Genomic DNA, 26056 nt, shown 5'->3' with positions numbered 1-26056 from the left:
CTTTCTCTGACTCTATCTCTGTCTCTCTCTGTCTCTGTCTATCCCTGTCTCTCTTTCTCTGTCTTTCTCTCTCTGTCTCTCCCTTTCTCTGTCTCTCCTTGTCTCTCTCTGTTTCTGTCTTTCTCTCTCTCTGTCTCTGTATCTCTCTGTCTCCCCCATCTCTCTCTGTCTCTGTCTTTCTCTGTCTCTATCTCTCTGTCTTTGTCTATCCCTATCTCTCTCTGTCTCTGTCTCTGTCTTTCTCTCTCTTCCTGTCTCTCTGCCTCTGTCTCCCCATCTCTCTCTTTTTCTGTCTCTGTCTCTCCATCTCTGTCTCTCCCTGTCTCTCTTTCTCTATCTGTCTCTGTCTTTCTCTGTCTCTATCTCTCTGTCTCTCTCTGTCTTTCTCTCTGTGTCTCTCCTTGGCTCTCTTTCTCTGTCTTTCTCTCTCTCTCTCTGTCTCTCCCTCTCTCTGTCTCTGTCTCTCCCTCTCTCCTTCTCTGCCTCTATCTCTCCGTTTCTCTTTCTCTGTACTTTCTCTCTCTCTGTCTCTCCCTTTCTCTCTATCTCTGTCTCTCCTTGTCTCTCTTCCTCTGTCTGTCTCTGTCTTTCTCTCTCTGGCTCTCCCTGTCTCTTTCTTTGTCTCTTTCTCTGCCTCTATCTCTCTGTTTCTCTCTGTCTCTGTCTATCTGTCTCTCTCTCTCTCTCTGTCTCTCCCTGTCTCTGTCTCTCCCTCTCTCTTTCTCTGTCTTTCTCTTTCTGTCTCTGTCTCCCCATCTCTTTTTCCCTGTTTATGTCTCTCTCTGTGTCTTTCTCTCTCTGTCTCCATCTCTCTGTCTCTCTGTCTCTGTCTTTCTTTCTCTCTCTGTCTCTGTCTCTCCCTCTCTCTGTCCCTGTCCCTGTCTCTCTTTCTCTGTCTGTCTTTCTCTCTGTCTCTCTCTTTTTTCTCTGTCTCTCTCTCTCTCCCTGTCTCTCTTTGTCTGTCCCTCCCTGTCTCTGTCTCTGCCTTTCTCTCTCTGTCTTCCCCTCTCTCTGTCTCTGTTCCTGTTTCTCTTTCTCTGTCTCTGTCTCTCCTCGTCTCTGTCTCTACCTCTCTCTGTCTTTGTCCCTGTCTCTCTGTTTCTCTGTCTCTACCTCTCTCTGTCTTTGTCCCTGTCTCTCTGTTTCTCTGTCTTTGTCCCTGTCTCTCTTTCTCTGTCTCTCCTTGTCTCTGTCTCTCCCTGTCTCTCTTTCTCTGTCTCTGTCTTTCTCTCTCTGTCTTCCCAGGTCCCCACCCTTCCCTCCAATCTGCACTGTGCTCGGAAGCCAGGCGTCCTTAAATGCAAACGTGATCTCTTCCTTCTGGCCTCCCTTTCTGAGTTCCTGTGTCCTAGGGGCAAAGGTCAGGCGCCTAAACTCGCTCATCTCTGAGTGACGCCCCCAGCGCCTTCATCTCCATTACTCAGCGAATGTCGATGAGCCCTGTGCAGGGTGGAGGTGGGGGCGGGGGCGGCTCTGGGTCCTTATCGCCCAGCGGTGCAGACTGAGATAAAGGAACCAGGAGGCTAGGGAGAAAGTCCCATGCCTGCTGGGAAGGCCCCGGCTATGGAAGGAGCCATGTGGGCAGTGGGGGCAGGGGGCCAGCGAGGGCCCCTAGGGAGGTGAGCCCAGAGGCTGAACGGAGGCGAAGGGAGGAAGGCCTGGGGAGGGGCAGGGTGTGGCACCGTCCCTGGCCCCAGGAAGGCCGGTCCGGGATTCCAGAGCTTGAGGTCTCCTGGATGGGAGAGACGTGAGGGGAGGCCCAAGTGGGGGCCCAAACAGGCAGCGCCCGACAGAGGAGGGCCCCCAACTCCCTGTGTGGAAAACCAGGAGAGAATCCCACTCTGGCTTTGGAGACACAACCCCCAGGGTAGGATCCTCTCCTGAACTCTCCGCAACGTTCCTCCTGCCCCTCCTGGACCCCGTGGTCAGCCCTGTGGCTTCCCCGCAAATGTTTCTCCGGCCCCTCCTGGACCCCGTGGTCAGCCCTGTGGCTTCCCTGCATGGCCTCTTTGCTGGGGAGCAGGGACGCCATCTCCTTCGCTGTCCCGTGCCCGGCACAGGACTGCCCCCCACAAAGTGCTCCACAGAAGGACAGAAACCCTGCAGTCACCGGGAAGGCGGGGATCTGGGGTGGCTGCAGGTTCCATGACACGGGACCCTGCATCCCCGGTGACCCCAGAGGGCCCTTGGGGACGAGGCTGCCCCAGAGGGTGGCTCTGGGTCCTGAACCTATGGCCGGGAGCTGAACTCCTGCTTGATGTTCTCCAGCTCAGCCAGGGATGGGATCCGGGCATCCAGGCTGGGGTTGGGCAGCGTGAGCGGTTCATTATGAAGTTCATTACGAACCGCAGAATGAAACTGTGGCCCAGGGGGCACAGCCACGGGAACCCCACTCTCAGGTTGATTCAGGCCACATCCCAAGCAGCCGTGGTTCCGTGGGGACTGGTGGGAAGCCGGGCCCCCGAGCAGCCGTCTAGAGCCCAGAGCCCGGCTGGAGGGGTCCAGGGCCTCGCTGTGCTTGGTGTGAGCAGACCAAGAGCTGCCCCAGGGCCCCTGCTCCCACTGAGTTCCCTCTCCCTGGACTGGGGTGGGGGCCAGGGATGCCTGTCCTCCAGGGAGCTGTGGAGAGGCCCACCCGGCTTCCTGCAGGTGGGGGTGTGCGGCAGCCGGGGGCTCCCAGACTGGGGCAGAGCCAGCATCCTGTTTGCCTTGGTTCTTCCTCCCCGGGGTGCACCGGCGTTTGTGCGCATTTGTGTGTGCGTTTGTGCAGGGGGAGGGGTGGCCAGCGCCCACGGAGCAGCCTCCAGTTGCCCGACGGCAGTGGGTGGCTCTGCTGGCCCCGGGGCCGGGCGTCTCTGCAGATAAGGCATTAACAGTCCCTCCGCAGACGCACCCTGCAGATCTGCTGACGACTGGCTCCGTTCTGCCCAGGTGCGTGGGGCGAGGTGCCAAAGGTTCTCTATAAAGTGCCCGGCTCCCGGCCCACGGCCACTCGCCCTCCAGCTTCTGCCCTGCCTGCTGTGTGCGGAGCCATCCAGCGACCACCATGGTGAGGCTTGTGCTGCCCAACCCCGGCCTAGATGCCCGGATCCCGTCCCTGGCTGAGCTGGAGACCATCGAGCAGGAGGAGGCCAGCTCCCGGCCGAAGTGGGACAACAAGGCGCAGTACATGCTCACCTGCCTGGGCTTCTGCGTGGGCCTCGGCAACGTGTGGCGCTTCCCCTACCTGTGTCAGAGCCATGGAGGAGGTAGGCTGGCCGGGCGGGGCTGCGGGCCAGGCCGTGGCCAGGGAAACACAGACACACGCAGAGGCCCTGGGCAGACGTCCTCCCCGGACCCTCGGCTCCCCAAGCACGGAAGGGAGAGGAGAAGCCGCAGGGTGTGGGGGGAGCTGGGGCCCCCACGGGCCCCCGTGCCCGGTTCCTAGGCTGCTGGTGAGGAGATGGGCCTGGCCGGCACGGCCCCAGGACTTCGTGTGGGGCTCCAGGGAGGGCCCTGTGTTCCAGACTGGCAGTCCTGGAACGTTCTGGCCTGAGGGTGGGGCCGGGGGAAGGGTGTTTCTCCCGGTACAGCCCCTCCTCGGAGGACGCGGGGCCGAGCCCTCCTGGGCATCACCTCTCGTCCCAGCCCCACAGGCGGACACCTGCCAGTGCAGGGAGCAGAGGAGGTAGCTGGGTTGGGGGCAGGTGACCCTAGAGGAGCAGAGCAGGTAGCTGGAGCCTGTGGACTCGGGCCTGGCTCTTGAGCCAGGTGCCCTCAGGCCTGGAGGCCGGGAGCCGCTGTGCCCACCCAACACACAAGCCTGACTGCTCCTCGTTCCTCTGGCTCCTGGGGCCCAGGTGGGCGTGGCCGCTGCTGGCATGGAGGTGACGTTTGTGTTCCTGTCCAGTGGCCCTAAGCATCTGAGAAGTGGCTCCCAGGCCTGGCAGGGGGCTGTACCTAGGACCCCCACACTTGAACTCAGCCTTGGGCTTGGCGAACCCCAAAGCTGCTGCCCTCATAAACCTGCTGCTTTCTCAGTGGAAGGTCCAGGAGGGCCGGGCACCCTCGGGAAACAGGCTTCCTGCTGCCCTGGGGCAGTTCACGGGGGGCCGTGAGGGTCTCAGCCTCCATTTAGAGGAGCCCGCCCTCAGGGGGCCCTGTTCCTTCTCACCATGGAGAGCTGCTGTCTCTCACGCGGGCTTTGTGATGTGAAAGTTTTTAAAGAAAAACAGAAATGGGCTTTTCCTGAATCAGTTTCGCCTCCAGCATTGTCAAGGAGTTGATCACTGCCTTGCGGGGGTGGGCGCTTCATGAGCCTCTGGTCCAGCCTGCACTTTCCACTGGAGGCAGGGCGGGGGACCTTGGCCACTCCGATACTATAGTCCCTGACAGTCCCCAAGTCTCAGCTCACCAAAGCCTCAGGGACTTCCTGGCCACTGTCCTCGCCCCCTCCGCCAGGGCCCTATCCTGTGGGGAGGATCCCTGCGCTCACCCACACCCTGAGTTTGTTTAGCTTGGAGGAGAAACTGAGTCACAGGCACTGGGGATGGAGGGGCAGACACATGCCTCCTGGGAAGAGGAGGGGTTGGGACTGCCTGAACCTGCCTGGGAAGTTATTTGTCTTTGCACAGAAGGGCAAGTTCTAAGATGCGGGCTTGGGCGGGAATCTGATGGGGCTCCCAGCACCTCAGATAGTCCCCGCTCTGACACCCAGAGACCAGCCGCTGTGCACGGTGGAGCCTGGGAGCGAGCAGCTTTCAAGCAGCGGGTGCTGGCGCTGCACCCTGGGCCATGCTGGGGTGGACAGGTGCGGGCAGCGGGCAACGGGCAGCGGGTTCCGGGCAGGCAGGCCCAGGTGAGGAGGGCCGAGCAGGGCTCTGGGATGTGCTGGGTCTCAGACGGTCCCACTCCTGGGGTGGACACCAGCAGGCCCTTCTCCCCAGACCCCAGACAAGCTTCCCCTGACCTGGCCCTTCGGCTGGGCCACCAGGTCACCTGCTAGACTCTCAGCTGGGCCACCAGGTCACCTGCTAGACTCTGAGGGCCACTGTCACCTGGGCCCCCATCAGCTGCGGCATCGCAGATGGCTCCACAGGGTTCTGGCAGTCGCCCCGGCCTGGAGGAACCCTGTGCCTTGCTGTGGTCATGCTGTGGGGGCTGACCAGGACCCCACATACCAGACCACCAGCCTGAAAGAGCTGAAGCCCACACTGCAGCCAGAGGGACTCGGGCCAGAAGGGCAGGGCCCCAAGAATGGGAGACGGCTCTGCAGGCCACCGGGTTTCCCAGCAGGGCACCCGTCTCCTGGTGAATCCAATCTGGGCCGCAGCTCTGCCACAAGGGAGCTTTCAGGGAGGCAGCTGAAAGGACTCGGGGACACAGGGTCCCCTCATCTGGCTCCTGGGGGCCTCATGGGCACCAAAACAGTGGGGCAGGCCGCGTCCCTGGGAGGCCACACCCACAGACAGCACACTCTCTCTCTGTGCATCTTAGTGAGGGCCCCAGCATGCATGCCATGTCAGTGACACCAGATTTCCTAATTGATGCGGGTCATCGAGACCAAATCGAGGGGAAGCAGGCAGCCAGGTCCTCCTGGTTCCCTCTTGGAAGCCTCCTGAGTGTTTGGGATTGTCCTTCGAGGTTAAAAACCATTTACGCGTGCCTCCGAGTCTCCTGTGTCTTAACAGATTTTGCCCTCCTTGGAGAGCCTGTGCCAGGTGGGCAGGCTCAAGGGACCCTTTCCTGAGGAAGGGCATTTCCAAACTCAGCCGCCCCACTCACCTGAGCCACCTCAAGGGCGTGCTGCGCCTGGGCATTCTCACCTGGGAAATGGGTGTGATGGCAGAGCACCCCGAGGGTGGTGCTGGGGGCAGTGGGCAGGTGTGCAGGAACAGCAACCAAAAGCCGTGAAGCGTGGTCAGCCAGGGCTCACCCCACTCACCCCCACCTGGGAGCACCACATCCCCACAGCGGGGCCCCACAGTGCTGGTGGCGCAGGCGGAGATGCATTCATGCCCACCTGTGTCTGTCCAGAAACCTCAGTTGCCCCGTGTGTCCCCATCAGTGGCTGCTGATAGAGCCCACCCCACAGCTGGCCCCTCAGGGGCTGCCCCCCAGCTCCTCTGCACATGGCAGTGATGCTGCACGTGAGCGAGGCGGCGTGCGGGAGCCGGAGGAGCCGCCCCTTCAAGGACCATGTGGCGCCAGCACAGCTGTTTCCAGCTGTCTCTTCTTTGCTGCTCAACGCCTGGCCCCAGGGTCAGCTTTCCCCTTAGTCCATCTGCAGCTAATTCTTAGCAAAAATCCATGCAGTATTTACTTGGTGCCACAAACACCACCTGCTGGAGAGAGAAAAAGGGGGAAGCTTAGTCCCTGCGTGAGAACTGCAGCTCCCTCCTCCCCCTCCTCCCTCTCCTGGTTTCCTACTTTTTCAAGGACAGACAGGAGGAACTGTTTCTGTGCCCAGTGTCTCTTTCCCTCTGGGTGCTTTCCATTTGGCCACGTCCCCACCCCATTCTCTCAGTTACCTGCTTCCACCTGAGTGAGCCAACGTCTGCAGCGCCACAGAGAGGCCTGGTTTCCAGGGACCTTTGTAACCACGTCCAGGTGCCCTGCACTGCCCCACCAGGCAGGGCCACGCAGTGTCCCCTGGGCGCTGGCCGCCCCTTTCCTTCTCTCCTTCCTCTGCACCTCACCCCACACTAGGAAGAAGTCGCTGCGTTTAAAAGACAAATATTCATATTCTGGTGGCTTTAATTGTCAAGAATGCTTGGCTTTCCTTGAGTTTCTTGGGGCGGGACAGCCTCCTTCATTGGGAGCAACGGAGGGCCTGGCTGCCTCCGGGCTGCATTTGGGATGGAGTGGGTGTGTGCCCCGCCCCGCCCAGTCCTCTCTGTTCACTGCTCCATGCTGAGCCTGAGCCCCAGGGGTTGGGGATTTGAGGGTCTCCTGCCCTGAGGAACTTTCAGAAAGGAGAGCCACCAGGAGCAAGGGCAACAACTGAGACTCTCAGAAGAGGGGACACCCTGGTGGGGTTTTCAAGGATGAGTAGGAGTTTTCTCAATGGAGATGGAGTGATAGGAAGACCCGAGCATTTAGGATTAGGGCATAGTGGAGGGAAGGGAGGGGGTGGAGGACACTGGGGATCATGCACTTGCTTTTTCTTGGTAGTTTTGTCTGGAAGAGTTTCAAATCAAACTCTTGGGAAAAAAAATTTGGAGGAGTGAATCTTTTCTTATTTTAACCTAATGGGCAGGCCCTGCTGGGGTCTTGGGTGTCCCTGCAGGTGAGCCTGCAGCCCCCACACCCTCCCATAGGGACCCGCTGGCGAGCATCTCCTGCACCTGCTACCATTCCCTTCTGCCTTTCATCTCACGATGAATCCAGCATCCCGCCAGCCCACCCTACACGCCTGGCTCTGCTCCTGCCACCTGCAGCTCCTGCTTCTGAAGGAACCTGTCCCTGGAACCCCAGCTCAGAGAGAGGGGCCTGTGTGGGGATAGAGGTCCTGGGCTCCAGAGGGCCCTGCTGCACTCAACAGGCAGGCACCAAGTGGACACAGAGGGAGGAGAGAGAAAAGGCTCGGTGTTAAACTGGGAGAGGGAGGAGTGAGAAAGGCTGGCAGGGGCCGAGTGAGGAAGTCACAGCCTCCAGTACCTGCTTCTCCCTCCCGCCTCTACCCCTCCCTCCCTCCTTCTCTCTTTCTCTCTCTCTCTCCATCGCCCTGTCTGTTTCTCTCCTCTGTCTCTCTCTGTTTCTGTGTGTGTGTGTGTGTCTCTCTGTCTCTTTTTCTGTGTGTCTCCATCTCCCTCTCTGTGACTCTGTCTCTGTGTGTGTTCTCTCTCTCTCCCTGCTTCTCTCTCTGTCTCTGTCTCTCTATGTCACTGTCTCTGTGTGTGTCTCTGTCTCTCACACATGTGCTGTGCCATCCCCTGAGGACGGTAGTTTGGGGTCTGACATGGCCCTGCTGGCTAAGGAGACAGTGGCTGGGTCGGGGAAGGGAGGCAATGGGGATGGAATGGAGGGAGCTCAGGATTTAAGAGATTTGGTGGGAGAAGAACAAATGGAACAGGTGTGTGGGGAAGGAGGGTGAGGGTGCCCGGCCTGGGGGGCAGGAGGATGATGGGGGCTTGGCTCTGCCAGTGGGGAGGGTGCAGGCAGGCGGGTCACGCATCCCTCGAGAGGCCCCAGGGACACGCAGCGTGAGGAGGGGCTGTCGCCGGGACCCCAGTGTCATGTGAGCATCCCCACAGCCCTCCCTCTCAGGGTCAGTCACCACGGGACACAAAGGTGGCCCCCAGGAGACAGGACCCATGTCGGGATCAGGCTCACTGGGGTTTGGGACCTGCACACCCCCAGGCCCTTCAGCCACAGCTGTGTTTGCAATTCTTGCGCTGTTGCAGCTGCTGACCTCGGTCCCAAAGGCTGTCGGCTTCGCTGTGCTCACCCGGGCTGCAGCGTGGCCCTTCCGTCCAGCCTGGGGCAGGCGCGACGGGAGCTGCTTCCACGTCCCCATAGCAGGGTGCTCGGGTTCAGGTAGGAGACGCACTGCGCGGTGCCAGGCCAGCCTCGGAAGCCGGGCGCCACGGCCTGCACTCACCTCTGCTGTTCCCTGACCCTCGTCCTTCTCCACCTTCGAGTGAAGGACCCACCGGTGTCCACGCTGCCCTGGCCGGATGGGAGCCCTGCCGAGGCTGTGTCCCTCCTTGCCCTCTGCCGAGCACCTTGGGCACCGTCATGATGCCCAGGAGTGGCTGCACCTCATCCTGTGTGTAGCCTGGGGGCCTTGTGGCTGAGCTGGGAGGCTGTACGTCCACCCACAGAGGGAGCGGTCAGGGCAGCCCGCTTGGCCGGGCAAGTGGAGTTCATGGGCGCGGCCAGGCCCCTTCTCTGGGTGCTGGCTGCCACTGGGCTCTGAGAGGAAGCTGACCTATGCTTTTCAGCTTTGGTTTTTTAAAAGAGACAGAATTTAAAGATGTGAGGAAATGTGAGCGTGAAATCCTTCTAGGCATCTGCGATTTTTCCTGAATCTCTTCTCCCGGTCCCAGGCTGACTCTGAGCCTCTGCGCCTGATGATGGCAGGAGCCACTCGGCTTCCTCTCAGGATCAGCACATCCCTATCTTTTATCTATTTCAAACCAACTTTCAAACAAACAACTCTCCAGTCAGTTGAAACACTAAACGTGGCCCTCGGTTTAGACCATGAGTGAGTCACCTGTCTCCTGGCTGTCAGCGCCTGGACAGTCCCACTTTCCTGCTACAGTTCTAGCCCAGACTGAATGACTACAATTTCACAAAGATTAAATAGCATCATATTTCAAAGGTGATCTTACACTGTTCCACATTAGAGAATTAGCCCCAGAATGATGGCTGAGGGTGTCCTTTTAGAGCAAAGAGGTAGCAGTGCAGAGGTGGGTAGATCTCCCATAAGACAAAACCGTTGTCACAGCAGAAGCAGAAATGTCTCAACGTGGTTCTCCTTTTTGCAATTTTTTATTATTATTGAATACATATATGTAAAATTTGCCATTTTAATCATTTTTACATGTACAATTCAGTGGTATTAAAGACATCCACAATGCCATGTAACCAGCACCTGGGCTCAGGTCTATCTTTAGAACTCTGTCTTAAGAACCAAAACGGTCCCCATTAAACCCTAACTCCCCACTGAGGCCACACACCATTGCCAGGAAACAGCCTCTCCCCACAGGCATGCCAAATCCACAGAACGTTCATTAAACCAAGGAAGGACGCGGCAGGTGCAGCTGGCACAGGCAGGGCAGGGGTGGCACGCTGCTGTTGGAAGCCCCTGGCTGGACAGGCAAAAGCAGCTCCTCCGTGGGACTCCTGGACTGCCAGGCGGTGGGTGGGGAGGTCGATTCCCAGGCAGCGGCTGTGGTTGCACCTTGGTCAGAGCGCGTGAGGCATGGACCACACCTCCCTTAACGACAGCAACGTCCTGAGGTCCCATAGGCGACCTCAGCCTGTGCGATGGTCAGGAACGTCCAGCTGCCCAGCAGTGCTTCTAGAACGTGGAGTCAGCTCTGGCCCTGATCCCATGGACTGGCTGCTCCATCTCAGCTCTGTTCCCACGTGGTGGGCCGGCCATAGGGGCTGCAAGGCTTGCTGTGAATGCCTGCTCCCGAGGGAGGCCTTCCTGCTCCCCCGGGAACGGCTCTCAGGCATGGCGGACTCCTCCCATTGCAGGAGCCTTCATGATCCCGTTCCTCATCCTGCTGGTCCTGGAGGGCATCCCCCTGCTGCACCTGGAGTTCGCCATCGGGCAGCGGCTGCGGCGGGGCAGCCTGGGCGTGTGGAGCTCCATCCACCCGGCCCTGAAGGGCCTAGGTGAGTGCCTCGGAGCCGTTCCACCCGGGCCCAGGGGTCGCCTCTGCTGGGAAGCCGTTCCACCCGGGCCCAGGGTTCGCCTTGCCGGCCTCGGCGCCCCTGCTCCGCCTTCCCTGTCTGTTTCTGGTGCAACAAAGGTCCAAGCTTCATCTCCTCCTGGAGGCCTTTGGAAACTCCAGGCCACTCCTGTTCACCAGGAACCAGACAGGCCAGCAGAGGCCGCCCGAGTCCCTGGCAGCCCAGGGCCCAGGAGGGTCCAGACGCTGGACAGCAGAGTGACCACTCAAGCCCTGCCCATGGCGGCGCTCAGCGAGAGCCCAGGGCCCAGGAGGGGGCACCAGCCTCCTGTGTCCACTCCCCCACACCTAGTGAGGAGGTCCCCAGCACTGACACCCCCAGACATAGTCACTCATTTATAAGCTCTGGGGCCCAGGAGCAGACCCAGTGCAGCCTCACCAAGAGGACACGGCTCATTAAGCCCTCAGAATATGGGCAGATGGTGAAAGATGGAGGAGGAAAGGGCAGGGTCCACTCCAGAGAGGGGTCTGAGTCCAGGAAGCACCTGCCCTTCGGAAGCCTGCAGGCCTGGAGCAGAGCCCACACCCTCATCCCAGCCTCTCCCTGAGTCTCCAAGGCCTCCCTCCAGGCCCAGGGCAGAGCCCACACCCTCTAGCTGAGTATCCAAGACCTCCCTCCTCCCTCTCTCTTCCTCTCTCTGTCTCTCCCTCTCTCTTCCTCTCTCTCTGTCTCTGTCATTCTCTTTCCCCTCCTATTCTCTCCCTTCCCCCCTCTCTCTCTTCCTCCCCCTCTCTCTCTCTCCCTCTCTCAGTCTGTCTTTTTTTTCTTTCCCCCTCCTATTCTCTCTGTCTCTTCCCTCTTCTCTCTCTTCCCCTATCTCCATCTCTCCCCCATCTCTGTCTCTCCCCCTGTCTCTCTTCCCCATCTCACACTCACATATTCACAACACACATTTGGTTTTGAGTTTGAAACTTCAATAAAGCATGTACTACATAGCACACTTTCCATCCTGCCTAGCTGTCCCCAAATAATTGAGAACATTCCCCTCTGCAGTTTCTGTTGTCTCCCCTCTCATGAGTCCTCCACAGGGAAGGCTTTCCTGAAGCCCACCCACCTGTCCTGGGCCGCGGGGGCTTCCCGGTTTGGGGCAGGGCCAAGTGGGCAGTCCCCCAGCCCGTAGGCAGCAACCAGGCTACTGGCACATCAAAAGTTCTCTGCCAAGGCAGTGGCCTGGATGCACCTGCTGGAGGCTGCACTGGGCAGGTGAGACCCATGCCTGGGGCAAGCCAGGCAGGCATGTGCCAGGAAGGTGTGAGCCGGGAAGGCGTGTACAGGCTGCACCACGGCATCAGCTGCATGATCCTGGCCTGCACTGGGTCTGCCCCTCAGATTCTGGAGTAGCCCATCCCAGCCACACCCTGTGCCAGCCCTGGGACCTCCTGCTCAGAGTGGGGATGGGTGGCCAGTGGAGGGTGTGCCTCGGCCCCAAGCCTCAGCAGCAGCCTCCCTGCAGGCCTGGCCTCCATGCTCACGTCCTTCATTGTGGGACTGTATTACAACACCATCATCTCCTGGATCATGTGGTACTTATTCAACTCCTTCCAGGAGCCTCTGCCCTGGAGCGAGTGCCCGCTCAACGAGAACCAGACAGGTGAGTCCTTGCAAGCAGCCCCGTCCGTCTCACCTGTGGGGCTGTTGTGTCTCTCATAGCAGGCACGTGGCCTCAGGAAACTCAGGTCAGGCGTGGCAGAAACCAGAGCCCCAAGGCAACAGGGTGTCAAAAAATGACAGCATGAAAGAAAAGACCTTAAAAGTGGTGGCTCTTGTGTGGGGGGTGTGGTGGAGGATGAGGCCCTTGGGAGGAAAGCGTGGGAGCCCGGGGGGGCTGTGCCTGCTCTGAGGGCCCCCGGTCACCAGCCTGGAGCCTGGGGCTGCTGGGAGGCTGCTCCCTATTCTCCAGGAAGGGACGTGGTGTCAGGACTGCTGCCTCCCGCCCCACGCATCCTTGCGTTGCTCCGCACAGGTGGGTCTGTCCTGCCCATGTGGGCCCCGCATTGCCCTCCCACCCCGGCCCTTCCAGAACCCTCTTGCCCAGGGAGGGAGCGTAGGGGGCAGACCCTCTACGTGTGACATGCAGTCAGCTCACGGCGATTCACACGTGGTCCTGGAGCCTGAACGGCTTGGTCACCACCGGCTTCTGGTCCGACCAGCACAGCGGGGCCAGCGGGGCTTCCCTGCATGCTGCTGCTCTGTTGAGGCCGGCAAGATGGCCCCTGGGGTCGGAATAAGACAGGTCCTCCCACGATACGTGCAACCCTCACTGCTCGCTGGGACTGTCGGGGCCCTTTCCTGCCTCCGGGCCTGTGGGGTCCTCTGGAATTAGACCACTTCCCCTTTAGAAAGGTCTCAGGATGGTTCCACGAGCCCAGAGAGGCCCACAGTGGTGAGAGTGTGTGGAGTGGGCAGTTGCAGGCAAGGGCCCCAGCCTGGGAGCGCAAACACTCTGAGGCTGCCAGACTTGCACAGGGAAGAGGGAGCAGTGTGAGGCCCAGGGTGCACCTGACTGTTGGGGCTGGAGCCTTCTAACCAGTGCACCTGTATAGGAACGTGTGCTCATGTGCTCACAAAGGTGTGTGCATGCATGGCGTGTGCAGGTGTGTGTACCAGACGTGTATGCAAGGGTACAGCTGTGCATGTGTGCTATGTGTGTGCTATGTGTGTGCATGCATGTGTGCACGTGAGCATGTGTGCTGTGTGCATGTGCATGTGTGGGGTGTAGAGGTACAGGTACCGGATGTGCACGCGCGAGTACAGTCACGCTCGTGTGCTGTGTGTGTACATGCATGTGCGTGCATGTGAGCATGTGTGCATGTGTGTGCTGTGTGTGTGTGTGCATGTGCATGTGTGGGGTGTGCAGGTGCATGGACCAGATGTGCATGTGAGGGTGCAGCTGTGCATGTGTACTGTGTGCATGTGTGTGCTGTGTGCGTGCATGCATGTGCGTGCACGTGAGCATGTGTGCCTGTGTTCATGTGCACGTGTGGGCGTGTCACTGGTGTCAAGGCCTCTGGAACGTGGCTGGCATTTCTTCCAGTTCAGGGCCTTCCATTCTCCTCCCTTGGGGGACCCGTACCCTGAGGTGTGTGAATGGCCCTCTCCCCAGGGTATGTGGACGAGTGTGCCAGGAGCTCCCCCGTGGACTACTTCTGGTACCGAGAGACGCTCAACATCTCCACGTCCATCAGCGACTCAGGCTCCATCCAGTGGTGGCTGCTGCTGTGCCTGGCCTGCGCATGGAGCGTCCTGTACATGTGCACCATCCGCGGCATCGAGACCACAGGGAAGGTACTGCATGGGCCCGGCCAGGCTGCAGGTGCTTCAGAGGGCGGGTGCGGGCAGCCCTGCCTCCGGCCGGCTGCACTCTAAAACCCAGCTCTGGGGGTCCCGGGCTCTGCCTTTCCCCAGACCCCACCAAGAGAGCTGCCTTTGCCCTTAGGCTCACTGGCCTGGGCGGGAGGGGCCCTGCCTGCCCCAGGTTTCCTGAAATGACCAGACTTGGGGCCCCAGGAACTTGACGTTGGCCCACACGACACTTAGCGTTATGTGGGAGTAATACAAACTAGCAGAAAGAGATAGACGATGATGATGATGATGATGGTGATGATGGTGATGATAAAACAGGAAAGTGGAAATGGAAGAGTGAGGCTCGATCTTCCCCTACATGGGAATCTTTGGTACGAGGTCCAGAGCAGCCATCCCTTTCTTCTGGTGGGCCGGCAGCCTGTGAGGCCCTGCCCCCGTTCCCACTCGTCCCATATGCCCCCCCGCCACAAGCCCGGCCCCCCTCCGCACCATCCCAAATACCCGGCCCCCCGCAGGCCCTGCCCCCCATCCCCACCCGTCCCACATGCTCGGCCCCCCGTCGTCCTGGGCCCCCTTCCCCAGATGCCCCAACCCCCGTAGGCCCGGCCCCCATCCACACTATCCCACATACCCGGACTCCGCAGGCCTGGCCCCCCATCCCCATCCATTCCACATGCTCCGCCCTCTGCAGGCCCCACCCCCCACAGCCCCTGCCCCCATCCCCACCCCTCCCACATGCCCTGTCCCCCCAACAGGCCTGGCCCCCTCCCCACCCTTCCAGCATGCCTCGCCCCCCATAGGCCCGGCCCCCATTCCCCACATGCCCTGCCCCCATATGCCCCGCCCCCACGTGCCCCACCCCTCGCATGCCCGGCCCCCCAACTTCCCGCCCATCCCACATGTCCCGCCCTCCGCAGGTCGTGTACATCACCTCCACACTGCCCTATGTCGTCCTGACCATCTTCCTCATCCGAGGCCTGACGCTGAAGGGCGCCACCAATGGCATCGTCTTCCTCTTCACGCCCAACGTAAGTCCCCGAGGCTGCCCTGGGCCCAGACCCCGGGAGAGGCCTGGCTGCCCTGTGCCCCCGCCAGCCTCAATACCAGCTCTCACCCACGGGGACAGGCAGCCTGCTGCTCCACCAGTCCCAGGCCTGAGGAGGTCCACGGGGCCAGCGAGGGCAAGGCCTGTCCCTGGGGCCTGGGGCAGCTACTGGGAGGGTGGCTTTGCCCCTGTGAGCTGACGGAGCCCCCACAGGGAAGGCATAGCTGCCACCCCAGGGGTCCCTGGCCTGTCCTGACCACCCCGATAGCCTCGACCCTCCCCAGCCTCCCTGGGAGCACACCCTCCCAGGTCCCCATGGCCCCATCTGCACCATGAGTGGCTGAGGGTCTCTATGTGGCGCAGGTCACGGAGCTGGTCCAGCCGGACACCTGGCTGGACGCGGGCGCACAGGTCTTCTTCTCCTTCTCCCTGGCCTTCGGGGGCCTCATCTCCTTCTCCAGCTACAACTCTGTGCAGTGAGTGCAAGCGTGGCGGGCCTCAGTTTCCCTCTCAGTCCTGGGGGGATCTTGCTGGGAGGATAAAAGACAAGGTGGAAATCACTCTGTGGCTGTGTGGCCGGGGCCTTGCTGCCCCGATGGGCCCGTTCCCTCCTGCTCAGGGTCCATGTGAGCTGAGTCTAGAGTGCAGCGTGTGGAGGAGGGGCAGGTCTCCCTGTGAGGAGGGCCAGGAGCCGGGAGCCTGCAGCTTTCCCCATACCCGTCCCTCTACGAGCCTGGTGCAGACCCCTCCTGTGCTCTCCCCAGTTCCCTGCTCCACACCCACATCGCTCCCAGCCCACCCCTGGGCATCCCAGGCCCCCAGACATGTGGCGCCCCCGACGCTCTCCACGCCCCCGACCAAGGTCTGATCCTTCCACTGCCCCTTCCCCATGTACCCACTGCACTTCCCAATGCCCCTGGGAAGGATGCATACCCTGGAGTCCCCAGCAGCGTCTGGGAGGAGCACAGCTGGTGTCAGTTAATTTCCACTAGCATTTATGAAGCACCTACGGTGTGCCCGACCTGGTGCATCAGGACCTGCCCTCAGTGACCTGTGGCTCTGCAGGTTGACAAGCAAGTGCAGAAGTTGTCCTCTGTGTGGTGACCAGAATTTCAGAGCAGAAGGGGCTGGGGGTGAGGGAGGACTCCTAGGGGTCAGGGTGGCCCTCCAGGGCTGGGAAGGTGCGATTGGAGTCAGACACAGGGGACCCTCAGTGCAAGGGGGCAGGGCCTGGGTAGGGAGGGTGGGGCCTAGACTGGACCGGGGCCTGGGTAGGGAGGACGGACCCTGGGTGTGAGGGGCGGGGCTGGGCAGGGAGGGCATAGCTGAGGCGTGGCTGGGGCTTGGCAGGTGCAGAGCCCAGGCAGGGAGGGCTGGGGTGCAGAGGGAGATGTGCTTGGAGGCACCTGCAGATGGGCTTGTGGGCAGAGAGGGTGTTGGAGGGACAGAAAGGACCCTGGAGTCATTGTGCGAGCACTGGGTGGAGCAGTGAAGCCCCACCCAGGCCTCAGGAGCTCCCCTGGGTGCTGAGGGCAGGTGCTAGGAGGACCCCTGGGCACTGCAGGCATCTGGGGCAGGGCCGAGGCAGGATTGAGGACTCTGACTTTTTCGTGGAGTGGCTGAGGTGGAACCGAGGGTGAATTATTTTTAGAACAGCTTTATTCAGATAATTTGAATACCACACAACTCCCCCACTCGGAGTGCCCAGTTCAATGGTCTTAAGTACATTCACAGAGTTGTGAAGCCAGCCATCAGCACTGTCCAGTTCTAGAAGGTTCCAATCAGCAAAAGCTCCACACATGTGAGCAGCCGCTCCCCAGTGCCCTGTCCTCCTGCCCCGGATGAGCACTGATGCGCTCTCTGCCTCTGTGGCTGTGCCTGGTCCGGACATTTCCTGTGAATGGAGTGGCCACATTGCCACAGCCCTGTGTCTGATCCTTGCATGGGGCACAACATCCTCAAGGCTCATCCCATCACAGCCGGCGTCAGAGCGCCATTCCTGTTTAGGGCTGAGCGATATTTCATGGTGTGCATGGGCTACGGTTTGTGCATATCCATCCATGGACATTTTCCACGTTTTGGCTGTGGTGAGTCATGCTGACGTGAGCCTGTGTGTACGCGTTTTTGCGGATGCATGCTTTTGTTCTTCTGAGTGTGCACCTAGGAGTGGAGTTGCTGTGTCATGCTGGCCTCTGTGTGCAGTCCTTCGAGGAGCTGTCAGGCTGTTTTCCATGGTGGCTGCACCACTCACGTTCCCACCAGCGTGCAGGAAGCTCCAGTTTCCCCGTATCCTCACCAACACTTGTTATTGTCTGACTTTTGTTTCTGGCCATCCCAGCAGGGGTGTGGTGAGATCTCACTACAGTTTGATTGGCATTTCCCTGAGGCTAACAGATTCAGCTTTTGATGGAAGCATCTGGAAGGATGGTGTCAGCATCAACCAAAATGGGAAGGGTGGAGTGAGCTGGCTGGGTTGGGTCAGGGAGGTCGGGGCTTAAGTTCAAGACACACTGAGCACAGGGTGCCTTTAGGAAATGGTGAGGTCTCAGCTGCCGAGCAGCTAGACAGGACGCCTAGGGTGGAGGCTGGGGGAGAATGGATGTGATGTCTTTGGCCTGGAGCTGTCCCTAGAGGCCTGACGGAGGTTACCGCAGGCACAAGATGGGGAGGGAAGAGACCTGAGCTCTATAACCAGAGTGGTCTGGGGAGTCAGGAGCAGTCATAGCCCAGGGCAGCCCCTAAGCTGAGGCCAGGTGAGCAGGGGACCAGGCACTGCCCTGGGGCCACCTCTGCATCCCCTGAGCCTGCTCGGAGTGGGGCAGGGGCTCCGACTGCCTCCCCGTGTCACTCAGTGGCTCAGCCTGTCACTCCTGGGGCTGGCGCTCTGGGCGGGATGCGGATGCTGCCCTGTGCTGTGTCCTGACCTGGGACCTCATCGCCAGCCGCCATGACACTGGTCTCGTCTGCAGCAACAACTGCGAGAAGGACTCGGTGATCGTGTCCATCATCAACGGCTTCACATCGGTGTACGTGGCCATCGTGGTCTACTCCGTCATTGGGTTCCGCGCCACGCAGCGCTACGACGACTGCTTCAGCACGTGAGTGGCCGTCCCACCATCCTGGTGCCTTGGGCTGCGCCTCCAGGAAGCCTCCCAGCCTCCCTGGCCCCAGGTGGCCGTCAGCCTCAATCTGACCCGCAGGAACATCCTGACCCTCATCAACGGGTTCGACCTGCCTGAAGGCAACGTGACCCAGGAGAACTTTGTGGACATGCAGCGGCAGTGCAACGCCTCTGACCCCGCGGCCTACGCGCAGCTGGTGTTCCAGACCTGCGACATCAACTCCTTCCTCTCAGAGGTAGGTCCGTTCCGGAGCTCGAGGCAGGGAGAGGACACACCCCTTGCTGGCACCTCAGAGTCCGGCCACCCCTGGTCCCCTGGCCTGTGGAGGACGCAGATGCTGAGCTTCAGCAGGGAGGCCCAGCTCCCACTGTCTGTTCTGCCTGGCGTCCAGGGCTCTTCGGTCTGGGGCGCTGGTGTCTGCCAGGCCACGAGATTTCCCTTCCGAGGCTCCTGTTAACGCAGAGGCATAGGCTCAGAGGCAGGAGCCGGGGAACACCACGGGCTGCCCCTCCATTCTCTCCCATCACACACACAAAACACCCCCTGGGGCCATCTGTAACACGGTGACTTCTATCAACATTGAAAGAGTTTTTGTAGCTGTTTTTGAACTTGTGAGGCCACCAGGACAGGTTTTATTTTGGACTGGTGGGCGAGGCTCAGCCACGCTGATATTGAGGGTACTCCACGTAACGAGTGTTTTTGAATACTATTTCCATAGTTAACGAAGTTCAGATGCTGTTACCATTAAAGGTTGACATTTGCTGATTTTAATTATGCAGTGTTCTTTTGGGGAGCCACCCCTTATTTTGCGGGCATGAGGCACTTCAGGGCCCAGTGCTGCTTCTCCAGTGGCCACTGGGAGAAGAGCTGGGCAGAGCGAGCCATTTCCGCACCAGCTGGAGCCAGGCAGAGGGCTCCGCGGCCTCTCCCGACCCTGTGCCACCAACTGTAGGAGGCCTCCAAGTGCAGGATGCGCAGGCAGGAGGGGCCCAACAGGGTCGTCTGGTCTAAATGTCTTTTAAAAGCAACTTTAGTGAGCTATAATTATGCACCATGAAATTCGCCCACTTCCAGTGCCTTGCACAGCCAGGTGCAGCACCCCCGTCCGCGCCTGCAAGCTTTCCGTGTGCTGTTGCTCCCCACCCCTGGCAGCCCCAGGCACCCCCTCTGCTGCTCTGCCCACCTGCCTTTTCTAGAAACGCCACAGAAAGAAACCCCCGTGGTGTGCGATCTCATGGCAGGGCTGCCCTCGGCAGTGCCATTCCAAGAAGCACCAGAGTTGCTGCAGGTTGGCGCCTCCATCCTGGCGCCTCCTCCCGCCACCTCCCGCCACCTCCCGCCTCCTCCCGCCTCCTCCCACCTCCCGCCCTGCACTGAAGAGCGGCGTGCCTTGTATGTACGTGCTGCTGCCTGCTTCTGACGATTTCCTTTTAAACTCTTCAGAGCCCTCCACAAGCCATGTCCTGCTGTGCAAGGGGTTCCACTCTTGCCTCTGGAACTCGCATAGTTGTGTTAAGCGGCCGTGGAGGACCCTGTCTTCAGATGGGTCCTTGAGTCCTGCCATATCCAATCCCTGAGCCAGTTCCCTGCAGGGAGCCCCACGGAGCTGGGCAGGTCCCTCAGCCTCATGGGTGGAGGTTTTTCACCAGATATTCCACAGCTAGGACCACTGATCACCAGGACCATGATGGGCCGGGGCCTGGTTCTTGGTGACGGTCTGGGACCAGACACAGGAGCAGAAGGCGTCCGGGTGGTTGCGCCTTGGTGGTTCTTACCCGAGAGCCTGTCTGTGAGCACAGCCTGCTCTAACCCGGCCGTTGGCCACCTGCCTTCCGAGCACGTCCAGGGTATGTGTTTATTAACAGGTGACTCGCGTAACACCTTGGGTACGTGGCTCAGCTGCACTGGATCAGGGCTGTGCAGGCTGTGAGATCTCAGAAGCTCCCTGTGTTGGGAGAGCCCGTCTGTGGGCGGACCGGGGCTCTGAGTGCCGCTTGGTGATGGGATCCAGGTGCTGGTCCTGATGCATAGTTCAGCTTTTGAAAATACACTTTGGGCCTAAAAGACAAGATCTAGCTATTTCATGACAGCTCAGACCTGCCCGCCCCATGCTGCGTGGCTTGGCGACGCACAAGACCTCGGGCGGGGAGGAGACGGAGCCCACGGAGGGCAGAGGCCCTGGTGACTGTGTGTCATCCGTGCAGGCCGTGGAGGGCACAGGCCTGGCCTTCATCATCTTCACCGAGGCCATCACCAAGATGCCGTTGTCCCCACTGTGGTCTGTGCTCTTCTTCATTATGCTCTTCTGCCTGGGGCTGTCATCTATGTTTGGGAACATGGAGGGCGTCGTTGTGCCCCTGCAGGACCTCAGAGTCATCCCCCCGAAGTGGCCCAAGGAGGTGCTCACAGGTACGTGTGCAGTCGGGAGGGGTCCCCATGGCAATGGTGCCACCTGTGGGATGGCAGCCCCCGGCTGTGTGAACAGCTCTGTCCCCGGCCATGTGTGCAGCCCCCGGGTGTGTGAACAGCTCTGTCCCCGGCCGTGCGCGCAGCCCCCGGGCGTGTGAGCAGCTCTGTCCCCCGGCCATGTGCGCAGCCCCTGGGTGTGTGAGCAGCTCTGTCCCCCGGCCGTGTGTGCAGCCCCTGGGTGTGTGAGCAGCTCTGTCCCCCGGCCTGCAGGTCTCATCTGCCTGGGGACATTCCTCATTGGCTTCATCTTCACGCTGAACTCCGGCCAGTACTGGCTCTCCCTGCTGGACAGCTATGCCGGCTCCATTCCCCTGCTCATCATCGCCTTCTGCGAGATGTTCTCTGTGGTCTACGTGTATGGTGTGGACAGGTAGGGGCCACGGTGGGGACAGGCGCCTCTAATGCAGAAAAGCCAGGTCACAGGGCGTTCCTGTGAGGGAGGACCCGGGCCGTGTTCAGGGTACGGAGGGAGAGTCTATGACTCGGGGCCTCGGCCGGCCACAGAGGCTGGTGTAGACCTGTCCTGGCGGGAGCAGAGGGCATCAGCAGGGCCCTGGCATGCCGATAATGGGAGCTTTGTGTTGCTGGAAGCCGGGAAGCCCGGTGGAGCCCAGACCTTGGCGGTGCCCATGCAGAGAGCCAGAGCTCAAGGCCACTGCAGGGCCCACGGCCGGGGATGCTCCTTGTGTGTGTGTGTGTGTGTGTGTGTGTGTGTGTGTGTGTGTGTGCAGGGGGGTGGGGAGTGCTTTATTTCCCTGATGCTCCAGGCCTTTTTAGGGCAGAGAGGCTCCAGCAGTCTGGCAGAGCCTCAGACAGGGACTCTTGGTTGGAGCCACCACAACTTTAGAAATAATCAGACAAGGCCGGGCACGGTGGCTCATGACTGTCATCCCAGCACTTTGGGAGGCCAAGGTGGGCAAATCACTTGAAGTCAGCAGTTTGAGACCAGCCTGGCCAACGTGATGAAACGCCGTCTCTACTAATAATACAAAAATTAGCCAGGCAGGGTGGTGCACGCCTGTAATCCCAGCTACTCCGGAGGCTGAGGCAGGAGAATCGCTTGAACCTGGGAGGTGTAGGTTGCAGTGAGGGGAGATCGCACCACTGCAATCCAGCCTTGGTGACAAAATGAGGCTCCATCTCAAAAAAAAAAAAAAAAAAAAGAGGAAGAAAAGAAATAATTGGACAGACTCAGTTAACATTGAGCAGGCACAGCCCTGCAGGCTCCCGGCTTGGGAAAACCCCAGCAGTGGGGTTTGCAGGACGCAAGGGCAGTAAGCCCTTGCCGGGTGTGAGGTGCATGCATAACCACCTAAATGTGGAGCACGTGAGACCAGCTCCTCCTCACACGCTTCTGTGGGGACCATGGGTACCCACCTGGACACCGCAGGCCTGGGACTGGCTTGGGTGTAAACTTCTGCCTGCTCCATCCTGATTTCTGCAGACGATAAACTCCTTTGCACAGAAGAGGGTTCAGCAGAGGATGGGAATTGAGCCGTAGGGTGGGGAAGGTGTGGGGTTTTCTGACTTCAGGGTGCTGCTAAGGAAGGAGAGGCTGGGGGTGTCTGGCGGCGCTCCCTCCTCCAACCCCCCATTCTGCACCGGTGACCACCTCAGACGTGGGTGAGGGCGGGGCACCTCTGACCATGGGCAAGCCGTCGAGCACTGGCTGGTGGCATCATAGGGCAGAGACAGCTGCTGGCCGTGCCCACAGACGGGTCTGCTTGAGGAGGCACCCATGGCCAGGAGGGACGGATCGGGCCCTGGCAAGGGGAGGCCGGGCACCTCGCAGCACGCCATCTGTTCGGGTAGCAGAACGCACAGAAAGCTTAGCGAGTTGAAGCCCAGCTGGTAGCAGCAGTGACAGCTGTCTCTGGCCTTGGCAGGTTCAATAAGGACATCGAGTTCATGATTGGCCACAAGCCCAACATCTTCTGGCAAGTCACGTGGCGCGTGGTCAGCCCCCTGCTCATGCTGATCATCTTCCTCTTCTTCTTCGTGGTAGAGGTCACTCAGGAGCTGTCCTACAGTGTCTGGGACCCTGGCTACGTAAGTGTCCAGGCAGTCGCCTGGGGTGGGGAGAGGAATGGGGAAGGGGAAAGGAGGACACTCATCCACACACATGGCGCATGCACACATTCAGGTGCAGTCCAGCCACCACCCCACGCATCTTGCTGGTTCCCCCCTCCCTGACACCAATGTGTCACACCATCCCAGGAAGGAGGTGGGTGGGCTGGGAGTTGGGAGGTAGGGGAAAGGGGAAGCCGGAGGAGCCCCAGGCCACCCTGCCTGCCCCACAGGACAGGAGGTGAGAGTCATGGGGTGAGGGGCCTTTGCCTCAAAGTGAACCCCGCTGGCTCCCGGGATGCCTACTCACCCATGGGGCTCTCTCCCCAGGAGGAATTTCCCAAATCCCAGAAGATCTCCTACCCGAACTGGGTGTATGTGGTGGTGGTGATTGTGGCTGGAGTGCCCTCCCTCACCATCCCTGGCTATGCCATCTACAAGCTCATCAGGAACCACTGCCAGAAGCCAGGGGACCATCAGGGGCTGGTGAGCACACTGTCCACAGCCTCCATGAACGGGGACCTGAAGTACTGAGAAGGCCCATCCCACGGCATGCCACACACTGGTGTCAGGGAAGGAGGAACCAGCAAGACCTGTGGGGTGGGGGCCGGGCTGCACCTGCATGTGTGTAAGTGTGAGTGTATGCTCGTGTGTGAGTGTGTGTATTGTACACGCATGTGCCATGTGTGCAGATATGTATCATGTGTGCATGTACATGCATGGGCACTGTGTGAGTGTGCACGTGTATGCACACATATACACGTGTGTGGGTGTGTGTATTGTATATGCATGTGCCATGTGTGCAGATGTGTGCCGTGTGTGTGCATGTACATGTATGGACATTGTGTGAGTGTGCAAGTGTGCATGCATATACATGTGTGCGACATTTGCTGCCCGTGTGTGTGCATGTATATGTGGACATACATGCCTGTGTTGTGTGTGGTGTGCATATGTGTGAACACACACGTGTATACATGCATGCACGTGTGCTCGTACAATGGGTGTCCACATGCACGCATATATGGATACCTGTGAGAGTATATACATGCATGCAATTTTGTGTATGTGTGTTCTATGTGTGTGTGTTTGCATGTATATATGCACATGTGTATATGTACATGTATGCCTGTGTGACGTGTGTATATGTGAGCATGTGTACGTGTGTGTATACGTGTGTGTTGTGTATATGTGTGTGTCTGTACCTGTTTGTGTATATGTGTGTGATGTGTGCTCATGTGTGTGCATATTCAGGCAGGTGTGCATTTGTGCATGCCAGTGTGTATGTATGTGCACATATGGACACATATGGACACACATATGGACACATATGGACACGCATATGGACATGTGTGGATATGTGTGCGTACGCGTCACTGGGACACATGCCTGCCACTCGGGGCCCAGCTGCCCTCTGTGTTTGTCCTTGCCACAGTCACGGGGTGCATGTGCAGAGGGGAGCAGACCACTGGGGATGTGCTGCGCCCTGCACGTGCCCAGGGGAAGCGGAAGCTGCAGCCGGGGTGGGGGCAGCACCTCTATGCTTCATCTGTGTGGGTGGCAGGAGACAAAAGCACAGGTTACCATCTTGGCTCCTGGGAGCGACTCTTGCTACCCACCCCCACCCATCCCCTTCCCCTTGGTGTTGACCTTTGACCTGGGGGTTCCCAGAGCCCTGTAGCCCTCGACCCGGAGCAGCCTCTCAGAAGCTGGAGTGGGCAGTCGCTGGCGATTCTGAGAAAACTTGGCCACATCCACCGGGGCCCTGCCTCCAGTCGGCCCCTGCCGAGTCTCTGCATTCTGGCCGCCTCCCGGCTTAATGAATGCCAGCCATTTAATCATTGCTCCTGCCACCACAAATAGATGAGCAGTTAAATAAAACTCAACTTGGCATAATTCAAGGCAAATACCACTCTGTGCATTTTCTTAAGAGGACATGAGCTGTGTGAATTTTTAGCCAGCCTTTGGAAAAGATGGGTTGCAGGGTAACTCAACCCTGGCTGCCATCCTTGGGCACTCTGTGTGTCCAGGGCACCTTGGAGGACCATGCAGCCCCCAGAAGCCTCCAGCTCCTGCACCACTCAGTGAGGCCCAGCCTGGCGCCTGCCCTGCCCCCGTCACGGGATGGGCCCCCATTGGGGTTCAACATTCCATCGCAGCCAAAGGCAGTCGGCACTTGGGACATCTGCTTCAACGGACAGGTCACCTCTGCTTTGCACAGAAGAATCTGGATGCTTACATTAAACTGATGTTCTGAGAATTCCTACAGGAAGGACTTCCTACAGGAAGGCACACATACCTGGTGTGTGCCGGTATGATGTTCCACCAACAGAAACCTGGTCACAATCGTCCCTTCCAGCACCCCGTCCAGCAGTGACTGCACACACTGAGTCCTCCTACCAGCCTCTTCCACCCCTGCTGACTGTCACTGGGCCCTGGGATGTGCAAGACTCCACAGCAGCAGAGGTGGGGGGAAACATCACATCCTCTGCCGCCAGCTGTGATGCCACCGAGGGGCTCGCCTGCTGATGGCTTCAACAGGGTCTCACCTCATCTTTTCCTGCTCTTTGGCCCTGGATCGAGAAAATTCCCATCAGTGGCCCATTAATATGCTGCCCTGTGGCATCTGCCCAGGAGGCCCTGCCAGGCATGCACAGGTGTGCATTGGTGTACCCTGGCATGCACAGGTGTGCACTGGTGTGCCCTGGCATCCATTGGTGTACCCTGGTGTGCCTGCCATAGGACCCTGGGCGGGAGCTCCCATCTCATCTACATCTCCTGATTCATGTGTTGTTTCACAGGTTTCAATGTCTCTGTAAATGTGGTAGAAATGCAGGCTTTATGGGCATAAAGTGTACGTTTCTAAATAAATCCCTTCTATTTAGTATCCTCACCCTAAAAGTTACTGTTGTCCAGACGTAGAGGGATGAGTGAGCCAGTGACCTCAGACGGGATGGTGGGGACGGCAGGTCCAGCTCCTGCCTCCTCCTGGGGGTCTGGCTTTGGGGCATTGCTCTGAAGAGGCCATGGCCCAGGCCTGTGGCCTTGCAATGGGGACCAACCAGCTCTTCTCATCTTCTTCCCTCACACTTCCTCTCACTCAAATAAGAACGTTCCAAAAATGTGTCCACCTGGGCCCCTGCCCTGGGACTCATGGATTTGGAGTTGTGGCCACACGGTTGAGGGGTGCAGTGTCCCATGGAATGGGGCAATTGCGGGCCTGGGGGCCCTTGGCCTGTCCGTGGCGGGAGCATCTGCAAGGAGAAGCCCCAGAGTCCAGGGAGCACTGTGGGGAGCTCCTTAGAGCTGAACTCACCCGGCGTCAACTCATCAACCCTCCACCCATGGACAGGGGTGCCCCGAGCACAGGAGAGGACTCAGCCCTCTGCCCCCACGCACGGTGGGTGCCTGTCACCCTGTCCTGTTCAGCGGCCTGAGGGCAGCAGTGGGTGTGAGGGCAGCCCCCGGCCTCCCAACAGCAGCTGAGAGGATCCCTGCGGGAATCCAGGCTTCGGGTGCATGCAATCTGATCTGAGTTGTTTCTGACAGTGACAGAGTGACAACCTATAAGTATCTCAAGATCAAATGGTTAAATAAAACATAAGAAATTTAAAACAATTAAAATATGCCTCAGTCTTGGGAATCC

The 26056-nt window shown here is 59.4% G+C and overlaps 1 protein-coding gene across 1 annotated transcript; it reads left to right on the top strand.

The window, feature by feature from the left end:
• The first annotated feature begins 2991 nt into the window (after window positions 1-2991).
• Window positions 2992-25984, top strand: SLC6A19 (solute carrier family 6 member 19). Its single transcript, XM_004059083.5, has 12 exons — window positions 2992-3248; window positions 10189-10329; window positions 11861-11998; window positions 13511-13692; window positions 14628-14738; window positions 15119-15231; window positions 17725-17853; window positions 17956-18112; window positions 20082-20286; window positions 20557-20716; window positions 22233-22395; window positions 22744-25984. Exons 1-12 carry the CDS (start codon window positions 3047-3049, stop codon window positions 22945-22947), a joined length of 1905 nt encoding a protein of 634 aa, XP_004059131.1. The 5' UTR covers window positions 2992-3046; the 3' UTR covers window positions 22948-25984.
• Window positions 25985-26056: the final 72 nt, after the last annotated feature.

Source organism: Gorilla gorilla, chromosome 19, assembly GCF_029281585.2.
Source record: "Gorilla gorilla gorilla isolate KB3781 chromosome 19, NHGRI_mGorGor1-v2.1_pri, whole genome shotgun sequence".
Taxonomy (NCBI): domain Eukaryota; kingdom Metazoa; phylum Chordata; class Mammalia; order Primates; family Hominidae; genus Gorilla; species Gorilla gorilla.
This window is presented reverse-complemented; position numbering and strand designations above follow the sequence as displayed.